Here is a 14,125-nt window from a genome sequence, read left to right on the forward strand (position 1 = left end):
CCACTAAAACTAAAAAAGCGAAGGGAACCAGGTTTGGTACATTTTAAACAGATGTATATATGCAATGTATACAGTACACACGTATACTTTTAAAAATGTCATTGTTATGATTTCTCTGGGGACTAACGCCATCACACATGATTATTATTGGGCTCATGTGCCTTCCTGTTGTTCAAAAAATATATCAAGCCTAAGACTGTATTGGGACCCCGGTTTGAAGAAATTTTCAAAAACAGTATCTTTTGAATAGCCATGCCAGGTTTCCCTCTCCAAAGTGTGAAGTTTAATTCAATGATATTTCACTTTATTTTGAAAACAGAAGCAACTCCAGTGTCTGAATGTGGACCCAGTGATCCCGTGGGTCTCAGAGGGCCTCCAGGATCCCAGAACAATAATACTGTTAATGTAAGATATAATGGATGTGTCAGATGTGACGTACCAACAGTAATCCAGAGCAAGGTAACCTGGACCATGTTAGGCTGTAAATAGGACAACATTGTGTTGTTAATGCATTACACAACCGGTTTTGACATTACTCAAGTTAATGCATTGCACAACCGGTTCAGATGACCCTGCTATGAACCTGTGAGGGGTCAGGACTTCGATTCAGGCACAGAGCAATAAGGCAATGAACAAAACTTCTTTCCAGGTTTGGAACTTTTTACTTTTTACTTTAAACCGGGGTTGGGACTTCACACACTCTCGATGAAAAAAAAAAAGGAAAAGGGCCTGACAATAAAAAAAACAAGATGACCACAAACTAACACTGGGAATACCTGACTACAGACATGCAACTCGGGAAGGGACAAAAGATAACCTGACACGGACAAGTGGGGGGTCTTAGGCTTAAATACAGGTGGAGGTAATTGCAAACTAAACTCCACAGTGGGGAGAAACGAAGGGCGAGAAACTAAATACAGGAAGTGCAGTGGTTACAAGAATAAAACAGGAAGCTAGTCTTCTCCGTCTCTTTGAGTCGTCACAGAACCAGACAGTTCCAGACAGTATATACTGGCTACAGTGCATGTGTGTGTGTACGTGTGAGTGTGGAGTGAATTGTATGACTGATAATATCTACTTTACAGTTTGTACACATGCAACATCCTTTGCCGAACCCCTCACATTGGCACAAGAAATACTCCCAAAAACCCATGAACAGGGGAAAAGAGGATTTGCTGCTAGGGGCAGACCATTATATTGTAAAGCTAGTGTTATCCTGTGCTCCTGCTCTTTAGAAGCTACACTGCTCCTGCAGTCCGTATGAAGATTGAGACGCTCTGAGTAGAACGTAAACTCCAAAATTGAAACCATAGTTTGTTTTTTTTCCGACCACAATTTGGCATCACAAACAGGATGCTAACATGGTGGAAATTGGCCATCACACATTAACACCAAAACCAATTATATACTAGGCTGTAAAAATGTTTATTTCTGCTGTAAAGTTGGGAATTGTAGCATCTGTGGTTTTTGGAGTCCATTTGATGAACATGCGTCTTTATTAGTTAGAAGTAGCTGCTTGGGGTGAACCCAACAGCAGCACACAAACACACCCACGTGGCGGGCAAAGTCCCTGAACTGACCCTTGTGCTGTTGCAAGCTATGTCAGGTCAAACAAAGAAATACATCCACACACCTTTTTTTAAAACTTGTGACAGGCCCCAGACAAGTGACATAGTTGATAGTTGAGTTGATGGCCTGTAAGACACACAAACACACACAGTGTATACAACTAGCACAAACTGCTGCCACAAACCCTGAATCGCAGAATGATGAATACAGCAGTTTAATTACTTTAAGTATCATTTATTTTACAAACATATCTTAAAAAAATAGAGGGTCTCTATTATGAACTGTTCACTTCAAATATACAATAGAATATAGACACCGAACCTTTTTATCAAATAGTGAGTTTGAAACAAACATACAAGTGATTATCAATATAAAGCTACTCACTGTCACATTCATCAAAACCAAGTAATGGACAAAGCCAATAAATGGATAACCATCACTGTCTACAGCAGACCAGTTTACAGAACACCGTGACATTGCTGCAGTACATGCATTCAACTCGATTCTCCTCAATCAGTGATTGTGCAGGGATTCAACACAAGTATTCCATTGTCCATTTGTACAAAACAAGCAAAGGTACAACAAAACAAGTTTCACTGAACACATGTCACTGACCGAGCTTTGATATTTGACAAGGTGTGAATGAGAATGGTTGCAACATCAGGCATACAAGAACAGACCAAACTTTTCCCTTTTTATAAAGCAAAAACAAAGAAATGTACTTCTTTGTTAATATGCACTGGAACTCTTGAGAAAGAAATGGCTAGGAAGCAGCCTAGAAAAAAATTCATTTTGAGGAATCAGCAAAACAAGTTACTAATGTTTGGGTGAAATGCCACAATCCCAATGTTTGTTGGGTAATGTTCACAATGGGATATTTTCTTCAAATTGTTCATTCCTACCATGAGCTCTCAATTAACCTCTCCATCTCACCCCATCTTTGACTATCTACTATCTTAAATGTCAGCATCGTTCTGCTGTTCTACTAATCCAAACCACACACGTAAAAACAAGAGGAGGGAGGAACAGGAACAGGAATCCAAAAGGTTCCCAGACCATCAGGGCGCAGATGCTCTTTTCTCTTTTTGGATCTCCTTGGCCATTTTTAATCAGGCCGGGGTAACAGCTCTGGTACCACAACTCCGGTTCATGAGGTGCAGCAAAAGCTGTCATCACTGAATCACTTGGAAGCGCGGTAAACGGCCAGGTCTCGTGGCTCCTTGGAGGGAATGCACCAATCGTCGGCCTCCAAACTCAGCTTGTAGTGACGCAGTGCAGTCTTGTTGAAAACTGGCAACCTCTCCACCGAGTCAGTCGACAAAGCCTGGAGACGGACACAGAAAGCAGATGGTCGATGTAGAGACGGTACAGGGACCTCGTTTTTTCAAATGTATCAAGAAATGTCGTCAGAGAAACAAGTTCTGAAACCTGAACCCGCCTGTTACAGTAAAGACTTGATGAAATAGAGTTGCACAAAGATTGGGGCCCCGATTGACCAATATGTCGGTTATTGAATATCTGTGTAATTAATAAGTTACCTTCAGGTGGATGACTGCGTCAGTGCCGTGCCCCTCCATGGAGTAAAGCTGCAAGTCTCCCTGGAAGTAACGAGTGTAGAGGCGAGAGATGGGCAGACCATAGCCGAACCCCGCCTGCACACACACCCATACGTACATGTTAGCTCTTCTTGTGTATTAGTATTGCAGTGACTGTGTATGTGTGATTGTGTGTGTGCAAGCTGCTCACCAGTGGGGCTCTGTGCTTATCTTCTATGGAGGGTCTGGGAGCCGTGGAGTACATGTAGCTGAACAGACGCTCCGTCTTCCTGAAGGGAACACCGCCTCCTCTGTCACTCATCTGGAGAAACAGAGAGATCACAGAGACGTTGAGCGATATTTGGGGTTTCTTTATGTCGGGTTTGTATGCATGCGTGTGCTATCTACAAAGGGGCCACGTCAGCACACAGTATGTCTATGCTATATCTGGAAGGTCTTCACTGCTCTATTTTTCCATCAGTTGTACGTTCCGTTAGCACTGAGACTATATTCTAAATATAGAATACACCTTAATGGTTATGGACAGTAAAATGAATGGTTCATATACTTTTTTTACATGGGTGGCCATCCCAGTTTGGAGAGAAAAAACGTGTTTTGGCTTGTCAGCATGAAACAGAGCAGGATGACTTGGTATGTTTGTGTATGTGTGTAAGTCCACCTTGAAAAACCATTTTAAGTGTTTCAACGGCAGGCAATTAGGGAGAGTAAGTATCAACCAATAGTGACAGTTAATCCTGTCTAAATATGGATGGACGATGTGCCAGGGGCCACTGGTGTCAATAACTAGGCTTGGTGTTATGTAATGAGGGTTGATGTATCTAATCAAGCAGGTGAATGGAGATCAGTCAGGGTAACAAGAATATTGGGGGAAAGGTTGAAAACACTTTCAGACTGGGGAGATAAAGAAAAAATTATTCGTTGTACTCTTTCTTTCCACTGTCATTTGAATAATCACAGAATCACCTTAGGAATACTTATTATTAGTGACGTTGTAGCAGAGGAAGGATTACTGTGTTTTGGGGGGATTTAGAAGTTTTAGTTTAACCTTCATAGGGCATTCAAGTAACACTTTCCCTTTTCTTTCAACCTGTGATGTTCAAGAAAGCTTAGTAAATCTACTATTGATGTAAGCTGATGCCTTCTGGGCTTTTATAAATGGAATCTGCTTGTTTTGAGTTAGGCGTAAGCCCATGCAGTGCACCAGAGAACAGCAGAATACTGTGATTACAGGAAAATGAAGATACATCACCAGCATATCACGATTCAAGAGTTATATCCTTGTTTACTTACCTTGATTGTCAGGTCCTCTCCACCAAGAGCGACCATGACTTTGATGGGTGGGAGGGACCTGCTTGTATTGTGGTTCTCAATGGTTGCCCTCATAGCATTCTAAAGAAAGGAAACAGTGAGGCTGATCAGCTGTTTGGACCAAAAGGTAAAGCTTACGGGTGGGTTTTAAACGTTTAATTCGAAGGCAGATCTAAATGTTAAAGGAAGTTCATTCCAAAACCCTACTGGACCAACTGCTCGAGGCAGTGAATATCAATATTTGAATACTTACATTATATATTTGATCTCAATTGAGTAACAATGGTGCATTATTTAGCTCACAAAGACAAACTTGTCTTTTGAACATTTTTACGGCCGACGATGACCCATAGTTTAGATGTCAGGTAAGTTGTTTGCATTTAGGAATCAGGAATCAGGAAACATTTATTAGCCAAAATATGTCAAACATACAAGGAATTTGTCTTGGCGGTTAGTTCGGTGGTTTATTCAACATGTATCGTAATAATGTATATTGTGCAGCTGCAGTAATATTTGTTACCTTGAAGAGTTCAAAGAGCATGTGGTACAAGTGAGATGGGACGTATGAGATGTGAATGGGCTCTTGTTTGTTGTTTGCTATGGGAGGAAAACAATCATGAAACACACATATTAGAGATGTATGAAAAACTGAAAAAGTGTGTGTTTTGGTGTGTCTCACCATTCATCTGCCTGAGCTCCAGCTCTGGTACTCCCAGGTAATACTGCTCACACAGCATCTTAGCACTCTCATAGGCATCTAGAGAGTGACAGGAAGAAATCCTAAGCTACCTCTATTCGTTGACACCGAGAAGAGGCAGGGGTCACCCAGGTCTGATTGCCACTAGGGCTGCAACTAACGATAATTTTGATAATCGATTAATCGATGAATCAGATTTTAAAAAGACAGCCTTAAAAAGCTTTAAATTCCAACCCTTTACTCTAAAACAGAAATGCAAATTCACATTTCAAAAATACTTCAGAAAGTACAAGTTGCTTCTTGAACACAATCATTGATAAAAAGAAAAAAAAATGGAAAATTTAACAGGATTTGTTTTAACGTCAGAACTTGTTCTTTTATACTACACTCTCACACACACACACACACACACACACACACACACACACACACACACACACACACACACACACACACACACACACACACAAACACATCCCCATGTTCACTTGAGGCCTATTCATTAAATTATCATCATCATGGTAGTGCAAGTTAAGTAAATGTATACACCCCATCTAAGTAGCCTACAGCTAAAAAACAACAAAGTGCTATGAGATAAATTTAAAACGGCATTTGTAAATAAATGCATTAGAGGCTTCTTCGTTAGCCGCGCTGGTTTAATAGATCACCGTGTCTCCCTTTACAGGCATAACATCAACTACCGTATAACCCACAATATGTGCGCAAGCGCACTAAACTACCGTTCATGACAGCATTAAAAAGTACAAAACATACAAATATATTTGGAAGCAATAACCGATATGGGACAAAGCACGAAATATATACAACAACAGATTAAAAAATGAATAGTCCAAAGAGGCGAGTAAATAAAAACATGTCTTAGTCTTGCTAACTGCTTTACTGCGGTTATTAGCGAGCTAACGCTAGCTTGATCAGCTGGATGACTGACGGGACGCTCTTTATGCGTCATGTGACTCACAACAACTGCCGGCGCTGCTGGCTGCTCTTTCCTCTACCTCGGTGCGGCGCATCGATTTTTTATTTTTGCTCCGCGCGCATCTCCGCAACTCATTGAGTGACGTAATAATAATAATATAACAACGAATCAATGATGAAATTCGTTGCCAACGCTTTTAATAATCGATTTCATCGATTCGTTGTTGCAGCCCTAATCGCTACACTATTACAGGGCTGACGTACAAAGACAGACAACCATTCACACCTAAGGGAAATTTAGAGTCATCAATCAACCTAAGGTTGCCTTTGTACTGTGGGAGGAAGCCAGATAACCTGGAGAGGGAGGACCATGCTAATTCCACAGCCATAGGGGCCCATATAGGGATATATTTCTGAAAATGAAATAATTGCCACAAAAGCACATTACAAGATTATGAAACGTCAGTTGTAAAAGCAATGCTTACCCAAATATAACACAAAAATGAATTATTTTTAAATATACATTTCACTTTAAAGGTGTTACTTTTTTGAAACATCACTGTTTTGTTGGGCCCTTATAGTAGGCTTAGGCATAACTGGTATAGTTGGGGCTGGCTCAGATTTGTACTGCTTTCTCACCCTGCAGGTTTCCATGGATCAGGGTAACATAGGGGCAGTGGTTGGGACTGTAGCCGGGCCCCACCTGACACCCACTACAACTCTTATCAGTCCTATTCCATTATTATTACTGTTGATGTTTATCATTGTTCATGTCTTTTCCTCCCCTCTCTCTTTCCGTGGTCGCCGAAGGCTTATGGGCGACCATCTAGAGTTTTTTCCTTGCCATGGTTTTCCTCCCATCCCGGGGAATGTTAGGTCTCTGTAAATGTGTAAAACAACCTGTGCCCCCCTCAACAATGTCCTTCTTCCTCTTACCTTGCGCAACTTCAGTCACTTCACATACGGAGTCGATACAGCCAATGGTATTGGGGTGGGCGGGGTTTGTGTTGCCCTTGAAGATAAGAGCTGCAAGAGAGTTAAGAAAGTTATATAGTTATACTTCAAGTACAAGTACCATACTTATTTGTAGTTAGTTATAACTTTGGTAATAACAGGTTGACATATTGTGAACTTCACATAAGTGTGAGTTTAGTGTGTTTGTGTGTGGCAGCTCACTGTGCTGGTTGATGAGCATGCGGATGGAGATGCGGCTGGTGTAGAAACGGTCTAGGAAATACTGGATGTTGTGGTCGGTGACGGCGTCCTGCCGGTCGAAAGCGTCTTTGTACTCGATGATCCCCTGAGCCATGGTGGGGACTACGTCGTTGTGCCGGTTTCTGACGGACTCCAAGATGTCCACGAACCTGAGATTGGTGGGGAATGGAAAGAGGAGAAAAGGAAAGAGCAAGGGGATGAGGACAAGACAGAGGGAGAGGAAGATGGCAGGGTTTAGGTTCAAGGAAAAAAGTTGAGAAACGTTATCCTGTCCAGTTTTGTCCCAGTTTGGCTGGTGGGTGTGCTTCACTCACATTTCAAGGACTCTGTGGTCATCGGGGCTCTTGTCCAGGAAGTCCAGGATCTCCATCAGGCTCTGAATATACCTGACAGACCACAAACACCAGCAGAGAGTCACTGGCTGTCCAGCAGCTGCTGTCCCAGGAGATATCAATAAGAGAGAGGGGGCAGAGACAGAGAGTATGTAAACACCACCACCCATCTCTGACCCTAACGTGTGTTTGTGTGTGTGTTTGTTGACGGGATTCAAAGAAAATAACTACGTGACTTTGGTTTCCTGAGCCGACCCTCCCCAACACCCCACCACCTCGTGTCCTCCTCTTCTCCCCCTCCCTCCTACACACACACCAGATCATCAGAAATTTTTCACAACATGCTGTAAAGATTGTGGAAAACAGAGAGAACTAAAAAAATAACTGTGTTAATTAATCTACTACACAGCAAAATTCTTAGAGTTAATTTTCCGGAGTTAGGCAAAAGTGTTGAAGTGCAGAGTTGAAGTCACACTGCAAAAAGTTGACAACTGTTACAGAGTCAATTGTACGAAAGAGCTGAGAGCCATTATCCAGTGTCAAGGACTTGGGTTTTTAACTCTACATAGAGTGTATTTAACACTGAGCAGATTTATTTGGACACTTATTCCGAGTTAAATTGTTAACACTTCGTTGAGTGTTGATTTAACACTGACCACTGAGAGGATTAGGACAATATAAACACCAGTTTAGAGTTAAAATTGAATCTGACAGTCAATTTAACTCTGAAATTTGCTGTGTATAGACAACAACATGAACGTAAAATCATTCAATCGACATTGCAAGATTGTGTCACTTATAGACACTTAAAAACTTTTTTTTTCTTCACGTTGTTATGTTTGCTATACCTCTCAAACTCCCTCTCAAACGGCAACATTGCAAGCCAACAACAATGAGGTCAAAGGTCAGAGGTTGTCTTGAATTAAATTAGTCTTGAATTAGCCTCAAAAAGGTCGAGAATAAATATAACCAGAGAGTTTTTGATACACATTGTCATTTTAAATGTCTCCATGATTCATTTAAATAACAGGAATACAATCTTTCGTCATCTTTCAAACTCAATATTTTCTTATGGATGATGCTGAAAGTGTGACTCGCTTTTTATAACTAAGTGAGCCAACAGATTGGAACGGGCTGTTCCTCTCTGCAACAACAAGTTGTACAGTAAAGAGGAAGAAAGGTGGGGGCTAGAGGGGGGGGAGGGGTACTGGGACAAAGTTCAGCACCACCTCCTCATTCTCTAATGCAATTTATGATTATATCATGGCGTGTTATTCATTGGGAGAGGATTAACCACGTCACAGCTCTTAAATGAGGACCTACTCTGCAGAAACAAACAAACAGTTTTGAAAGCGTTTCACAAGTCTGAAGAGTCAGAGAACGGTCTGTGCCTGAAGGGAAAACATGAAGTCATTCAAAGGTGGAATGTCACATGCACTTTTGTTAGCTGCACATATGTTTCAATACATTTTGTGAACAGAAAACCTTAGTGAATATTTTTTTTAGTTAAAGAGGATGTTGTGTATTCATTCAATATTATTATTATTATTATTATTATTATTATTAACATATATATTTCTTGTTGCACTGTGTATTTTGTTTACAACTTATGGAATAAATACAGGTATATATATATTGCACTATATGTATACTGTATATACCTAGGAAATTGCTCACCTTTTGTATATGTACAGAACCGTCAAATGTTATGTCATATATAAAGATAAGTTAATGAGACCTATTTTCGTGGAATGAAATCGTGCACTCTTCAGTGGGAGTCCAGGCCTCACCAGCTGTGCAGCAGTTGGACAGAGGGCGTGGCCAGCAGCCGCGGCGGCAGCACGCTGATTTCCTTCACGATGTTGGCCAGACGCACAGGGAGCTCCTGCCGCAGGAACACGAACGACGTACGCTCACAGGCGTTGGTGGAACCTGGAGGTCGGAACAGAAGGGTAGTCTTAACTCACACGTACTTGGTGGTCGCATGAGCGAATTGAGCGAATTGAGATGGCTGAGATGAATTGAGGTGACTTGTTAAAATGCTTTTCGCTCGGTATATTTCATATCTGGCTCGGTCATGAAGGCATTGAGATGTGGTCGAAAGCTCTACAAAGTGCACCGATGTCAAGAGTAAACTAATTATTTACGGAACTGATCATGAGGAAGACATAGTGAATTAAAACAAAACCATGGTACTGTACATCAATGAAAGGTGCTTGACCTCCCCAGGACGGTAAGTGATATCCTCTCAACCTGCTCCCCACATCTTAAACCAACCTCATATTAACAGCAACAGCTCTACGTCCACAATAAGGGAAAAGTCATGATTTGACAGTATTTCCTTGTTGTTATTGTAACACATTGTCTCATGTTCATTACATGATCATAACTAGAATGGACCACGAGCAGCAGCAAAGGAACCACGGAGGCACAACAACACTCACCGAAATCCAAAAACTGCTTCATGGACAGAGGAGAGGGGGAGAACTTGGAGAAGTGGTCGATGTGTTGTGGCATGTTGGCCTGAGCCACCGTCTTCACCACAGAGCCAACGAACCGAACTTTACTCGTCATCCTCAAAGCGGCCAAAGAAACCTTTAGGAAAGAAGATAACAATCTTTGAGTGACAGCTGAGGGGCTGAGGATGCTGTCGTTTACAGTCTGCAGTCCGACGCGCGGAAACCTTCGTTAATAGAAAGGCTCAGCCTATGGGAGAGCTCGGTGGCGGCCAGCGAATCAGAATCTACGAAGGGTCCCGCCCACTTGTATTCTGAATGTGGTAAACAAGAGTCGAATGGAAAAAATGTCAGCTGTTGTGTCCTCGTGCTGTCGTCACGTTCACACCAAGCTGCACGGCACTGCTACACTTGTTTACATGGAGGTGGAATCCAACCATTAAGTGGCTCTTTAGTAATTGTCATGTTCGTCGTTCTGACGCACAATACTATGTTTGGTTTACTGGTTCTTTTCATTAAAATAAGCAAAAAGCAAATGGAATCATGTTTGAATGGAGAAATGAGGTGTAACAGGAACTGGCATCCAGCATTCCTCAGAGGCCTTTTTTTTGCAACCTTTCCATTCACCACAGATCAAAGGGTAAAGAAACATCGTGACGGATGTTATCATGATGTTCTACATGTTATTACACAATACCTAATGGTTTCCAAATACATTTATTATATTCCATTGATTAAATGTAATGTTGTCTCTTGCGAGACAATGCCCAGAAATGGTGGTGGTGCCTCTATAGCATTGTTGAGCCTCCTTTAAAACGATCCAAATCGTGTGGAGTGACATAAAGGTGGAGGTTTTTATGATGATGCGCAGGGTCTCTGGGGCCCTTGTCCAATGAGACCTCATAGTTGAGGTAGGACCAAAAAAACATATATGTGAACCAACTTCTTCATGGGGTTAAGTATAAAAATAATTTATTTTACTTACACTTAGATGTTTCACCAAAAGGATTACCCTGTCCACTAGATATCGCTCTTGGTACTGCTGGACATATACTCACTAATATAACGACAGAATAATATTGCTGTTGTGTTTCCTCTAAGACGGAGTGTGAACATTGAGTTTTATTATATGAAAGACGCCACATGTGGACGGACACCTGCATGTTGCCATTTGATACCCGTTTGTTTCAACCCACATACTCTTGTGATAATGTGAAAAACAGTGACACACCAATGAAAGTTGTGTGTGTTTATAAGAGAGGTGTTTCAAAGAGTGTATAGATTCTATTGCACTGTTGTGTGGTGTTCGTGACCTCATTGTTTACATTAAGGGTCTTTAAAGTTTTTCAGGCCAAGGACCCCCAAACTGATGGTTTATAAAACTGATACAATTGTTTTTTACATTAAACTGGGCCTCATGCCATGTATAGACACACTTTGTTATTGTATATCCAATACTAAGCTATTGAAATAAACAGCTTCATATGAGGTGGCCGGTACAACGCCATTTATAACAGCCTTGTCAACTAATATCAATGACAGTATTATAATTGCTTGATGATCATGCATATAAGCTATTCAAGTTACAATTTTTGTTTTCAACATAGATTTGACACTTTATGTGAGTGATGGCACATTATAGTTGTTGAAGCTGAAAGATAACATCTTCTTCCTCCATTTATGTATCTGTTAAAATATGTTAGATACAATATAAAGACATCCAAATTTGTGAAAAGAAATTAGAGGAAAAACAAAATATGAAAGAAACATGGAAAATAATGTGTAATATGTTTCCTTTGAATGGATTGAGTCTCAGTTAGACTTCAGCATAATGAGACTGGAGCACCTGGGGGTTTTGCCCTAAAGCATACGTCATCATGCAGCACTCTATAGATAGAAGAGAAGAATCCTTAGGAGCTTTGAGGTGAGGTGAGGACTCCCTCTTGTGGTTGGCAGTGACCACAGCAGCACCTTGCAAGTGTTTACATTTGAAACCGTCATTAAACATGCATACATTTTTCATTCTTAATAGACAATACACCTTAAGTGTATGGAAGAATATTAATGAAAATGATTATAAGAACAAAAAATGTAACTTCAAATTAGGAATAAACAAATTAATTGTAAACTATTAATTATTTATAGCTATAATGCATACTATATACATGCAATAGAGCTTAAATGACCAACTGTGCTGTAAAAAAGATTACATTCTGAACAAGCTTCTAAGGCTAAGTGTGACAGAATAACCAGAGAAAATGCCCGAACCAAATTTCCACTCTCTAAAACTCACGGCACCGTGGGGGGGTTAGGTCTGTCCCCCCGTCACACCGTCAACTGTTTGAGGGCTCTGTGGCAGACAATTTGAGCACTTAATGAGAAATAAATTCTGACTCTGCCCAAGGGAATTACCCACAGGTCATAGCAGTGTGACGCTTAAAACAGGATAACTAGTGAAAGCGTGGGGACGTAAAAAAGACATAAGCAAAGAGTGCGTTCAGCCTGTTATATTTAATTTACATAGAAATATTAAAGATTAAAGATAGAACAAAAAAACATATGAAATCAGATGATATTTACTAATTTATTCATCAAGCTGTTTTGAAAAGTAGAAGAATTATTTTATGAGGACAGAGCCTGAAAGAGGTTCACGATGGAATTGGCAGCTAGGTTTCTGATTGGATCGATGCTGCCCCCTGCTGGGCTATACAGGCACCAACAACAACAACACTTGTTGCGTTGGTTGTGTGACGTGGTTTTCAAGAGATGCAGGTTGTTGGTACTCCAGTGAAAGCTAGGGGAGTGAAGCTGTAGAGGTGATGCTTAATGCTTATTTCAGACAAGAGACAATGTGTTTAAGGTGGTTTCAAGGTTTTGATTTAATACTGAAACCTATAAATACATCAGTTCCAGATAAACCTATGTGCCATAGTATAACTATAGTCATGTAAATGAACTCCGCTAGCCAACCTTTCATCCCACTCAAGATCACCTCACATACAGTTTAATATGCAAGAACAGTATTGTTTTTATTAAACAGCATATTCTAGCATGCCCATAAAGCAAACAGTGGGATTATGGATACCCACTTTAATTAACACTACTTAATTAAGGTAATTACTGTTGGTGGATTTAATGCGCTAGCCGGACCACAATAGTTAGCTAACACTAGTTAGCCGGATCATGCTAGCAAGTCAAACTAGCTCCCAGAGCATCTTTCTACCTTGTAGGTACAGAGTCAGTTCCTCCTTTCTGACATTGTAGACTTGTGATTGTACATAATCCGATCTAATAAAATGTTTTATTGTGGAGGAGGAAAGCTCTTCGGGCAAGCTCTTCGGCCAATAGTTAGCGGCCAGTTAGCTTGTTGAGGACAAGACAATTTCTTTACATACATAGCCTATAAATGGCACATTCACAATCAACTTCTCTCTCTCATAGATGTCTGCAAAAGCTTTTGAGGCAGTTCACACTAGAGGAGATTAAACCGAGTTAAACACCGCCACAGACCTGGAATTGTTTTTGCTAAATAGATTGCAGCCATCAATAATTAATCCCCCTTTGCAGTACCTCCTTTTGATGTTTTGATGTATGTTTCTTGTATTGAAGGGCAATGGAAAAATGGTAGAAAATATAAAACAGTTCAAGTGTTTTTCAAGTGAGCTAATGGTCTAAATTTCTTTCTGACCGATTTGTGTCTTTGTGGTAATTTTGAAATTGATGTCTTCGCTTGTAGACATTGAGTTTAAGAGTTCCCCCCAAATTTAGCCTTCATTGACTGAGAGCAAGGAGAGAGAGAGCTGTAAATTTGAACTCCCTATTTTACAATCTTTCTATGAATACATTGCTGTCATTTTAAATGTGCACTGGTGTCTTCTCAATGCCCCTCGGGATGGTTCTCATCCTTCGCTGCTCCCCCCCCCAGGCAATATCTCTGTGTTCTCTGCCAGCGCAGCGCGCACTTTCTTCTTCTCTTTAAACCTCCCGGAGTGAGACACCTTGACATGGCGCCCTTTGTTGGCCAACGTTTTATCCATGATCCTCTCCAGTCGGGCG

General features: G+C 40.9%; 1 protein-coding gene and 1 long non-coding RNA gene across 2 annotated transcripts; one reads left to right on the forward strand and one right to left on the reverse strand.

Moving 5' to 3' along the window:
• Positions 1-1,787: 1,787 nt before the first annotated feature.
• LOC120828007 (pyruvate dehydrogenase (acetyl-transferring) kinase isozyme 2, mitochondrial) lies at positions 1,788-10,599 on the reverse strand. Its single transcript, XM_040191275.2, has 11 exons — positions 10,058-10,599; positions 9,404-9,545; positions 7,596-7,667; positions 7,243-7,430; positions 7,003-7,092; positions 5,113-5,190; positions 4,954-5,030; positions 4,416-4,514; positions 3,316-3,426; positions 3,108-3,221; positions 1,788-2,893 (listed from the first exon to the last, which is right to left on the reverse strand). Exons 1-11 carry the CDS (start codon positions 10,185-10,187, stop codon positions 2,750-2,752), a joined length of 1,245 nt encoding a protein of 414 aa, XP_040047209.2. The 5' UTR covers positions 10,188-10,599; the 3' UTR covers positions 1,788-2,749.
• On the forward strand, positions 9,545-10,605 carry LOC120828009 (uncharacterized). Its single transcript, XR_005713475.2, has 2 exons — positions 9,545-9,846; positions 10,007-10,605. It is a non-coding gene; the product is annotated as an uncharacterized LOC120828009 (long non-coding RNA).
• Positions 10,606-14,125: the final 3,520 nt, after the last annotated feature.

The sequence above is a fragment of the Gasterosteus aculeatus genome, chromosome 11 (genome assembly GCF_964276395.1).
Source record: "Gasterosteus aculeatus chromosome 11, fGasAcu3.hap1.1, whole genome shotgun sequence".
Taxonomy (NCBI): domain Eukaryota; kingdom Metazoa; phylum Chordata; class Actinopteri; order Perciformes; family Gasterosteidae; genus Gasterosteus; species Gasterosteus aculeatus.

Bases quoted from the DNA above. Each gene is read 5' to 3' on its own strand.
- LOC120828007 (XM_040191275.2), bottom strand. From the start codon at position 10,187: ATGACGAGTAAAGTTCGGTTCGTTGGCTCTGTGGTGAAGACGGTGGCT. The intron at 7,668-9,403 runs GTGAGGCCTGGA...GTGGTCTGTCAG, and splicing joins GTCCAACTGCTGCACAGCTG to GTATATTCAGAGCCTGATGG. The intron at 3,222-3,315 runs GTGAGCAGCTTG...GTGTGTGTGCAG, and splicing joins ATAAGCACAGAGCCCCACTG to GCGGGGTTCGGCTATGGTCT.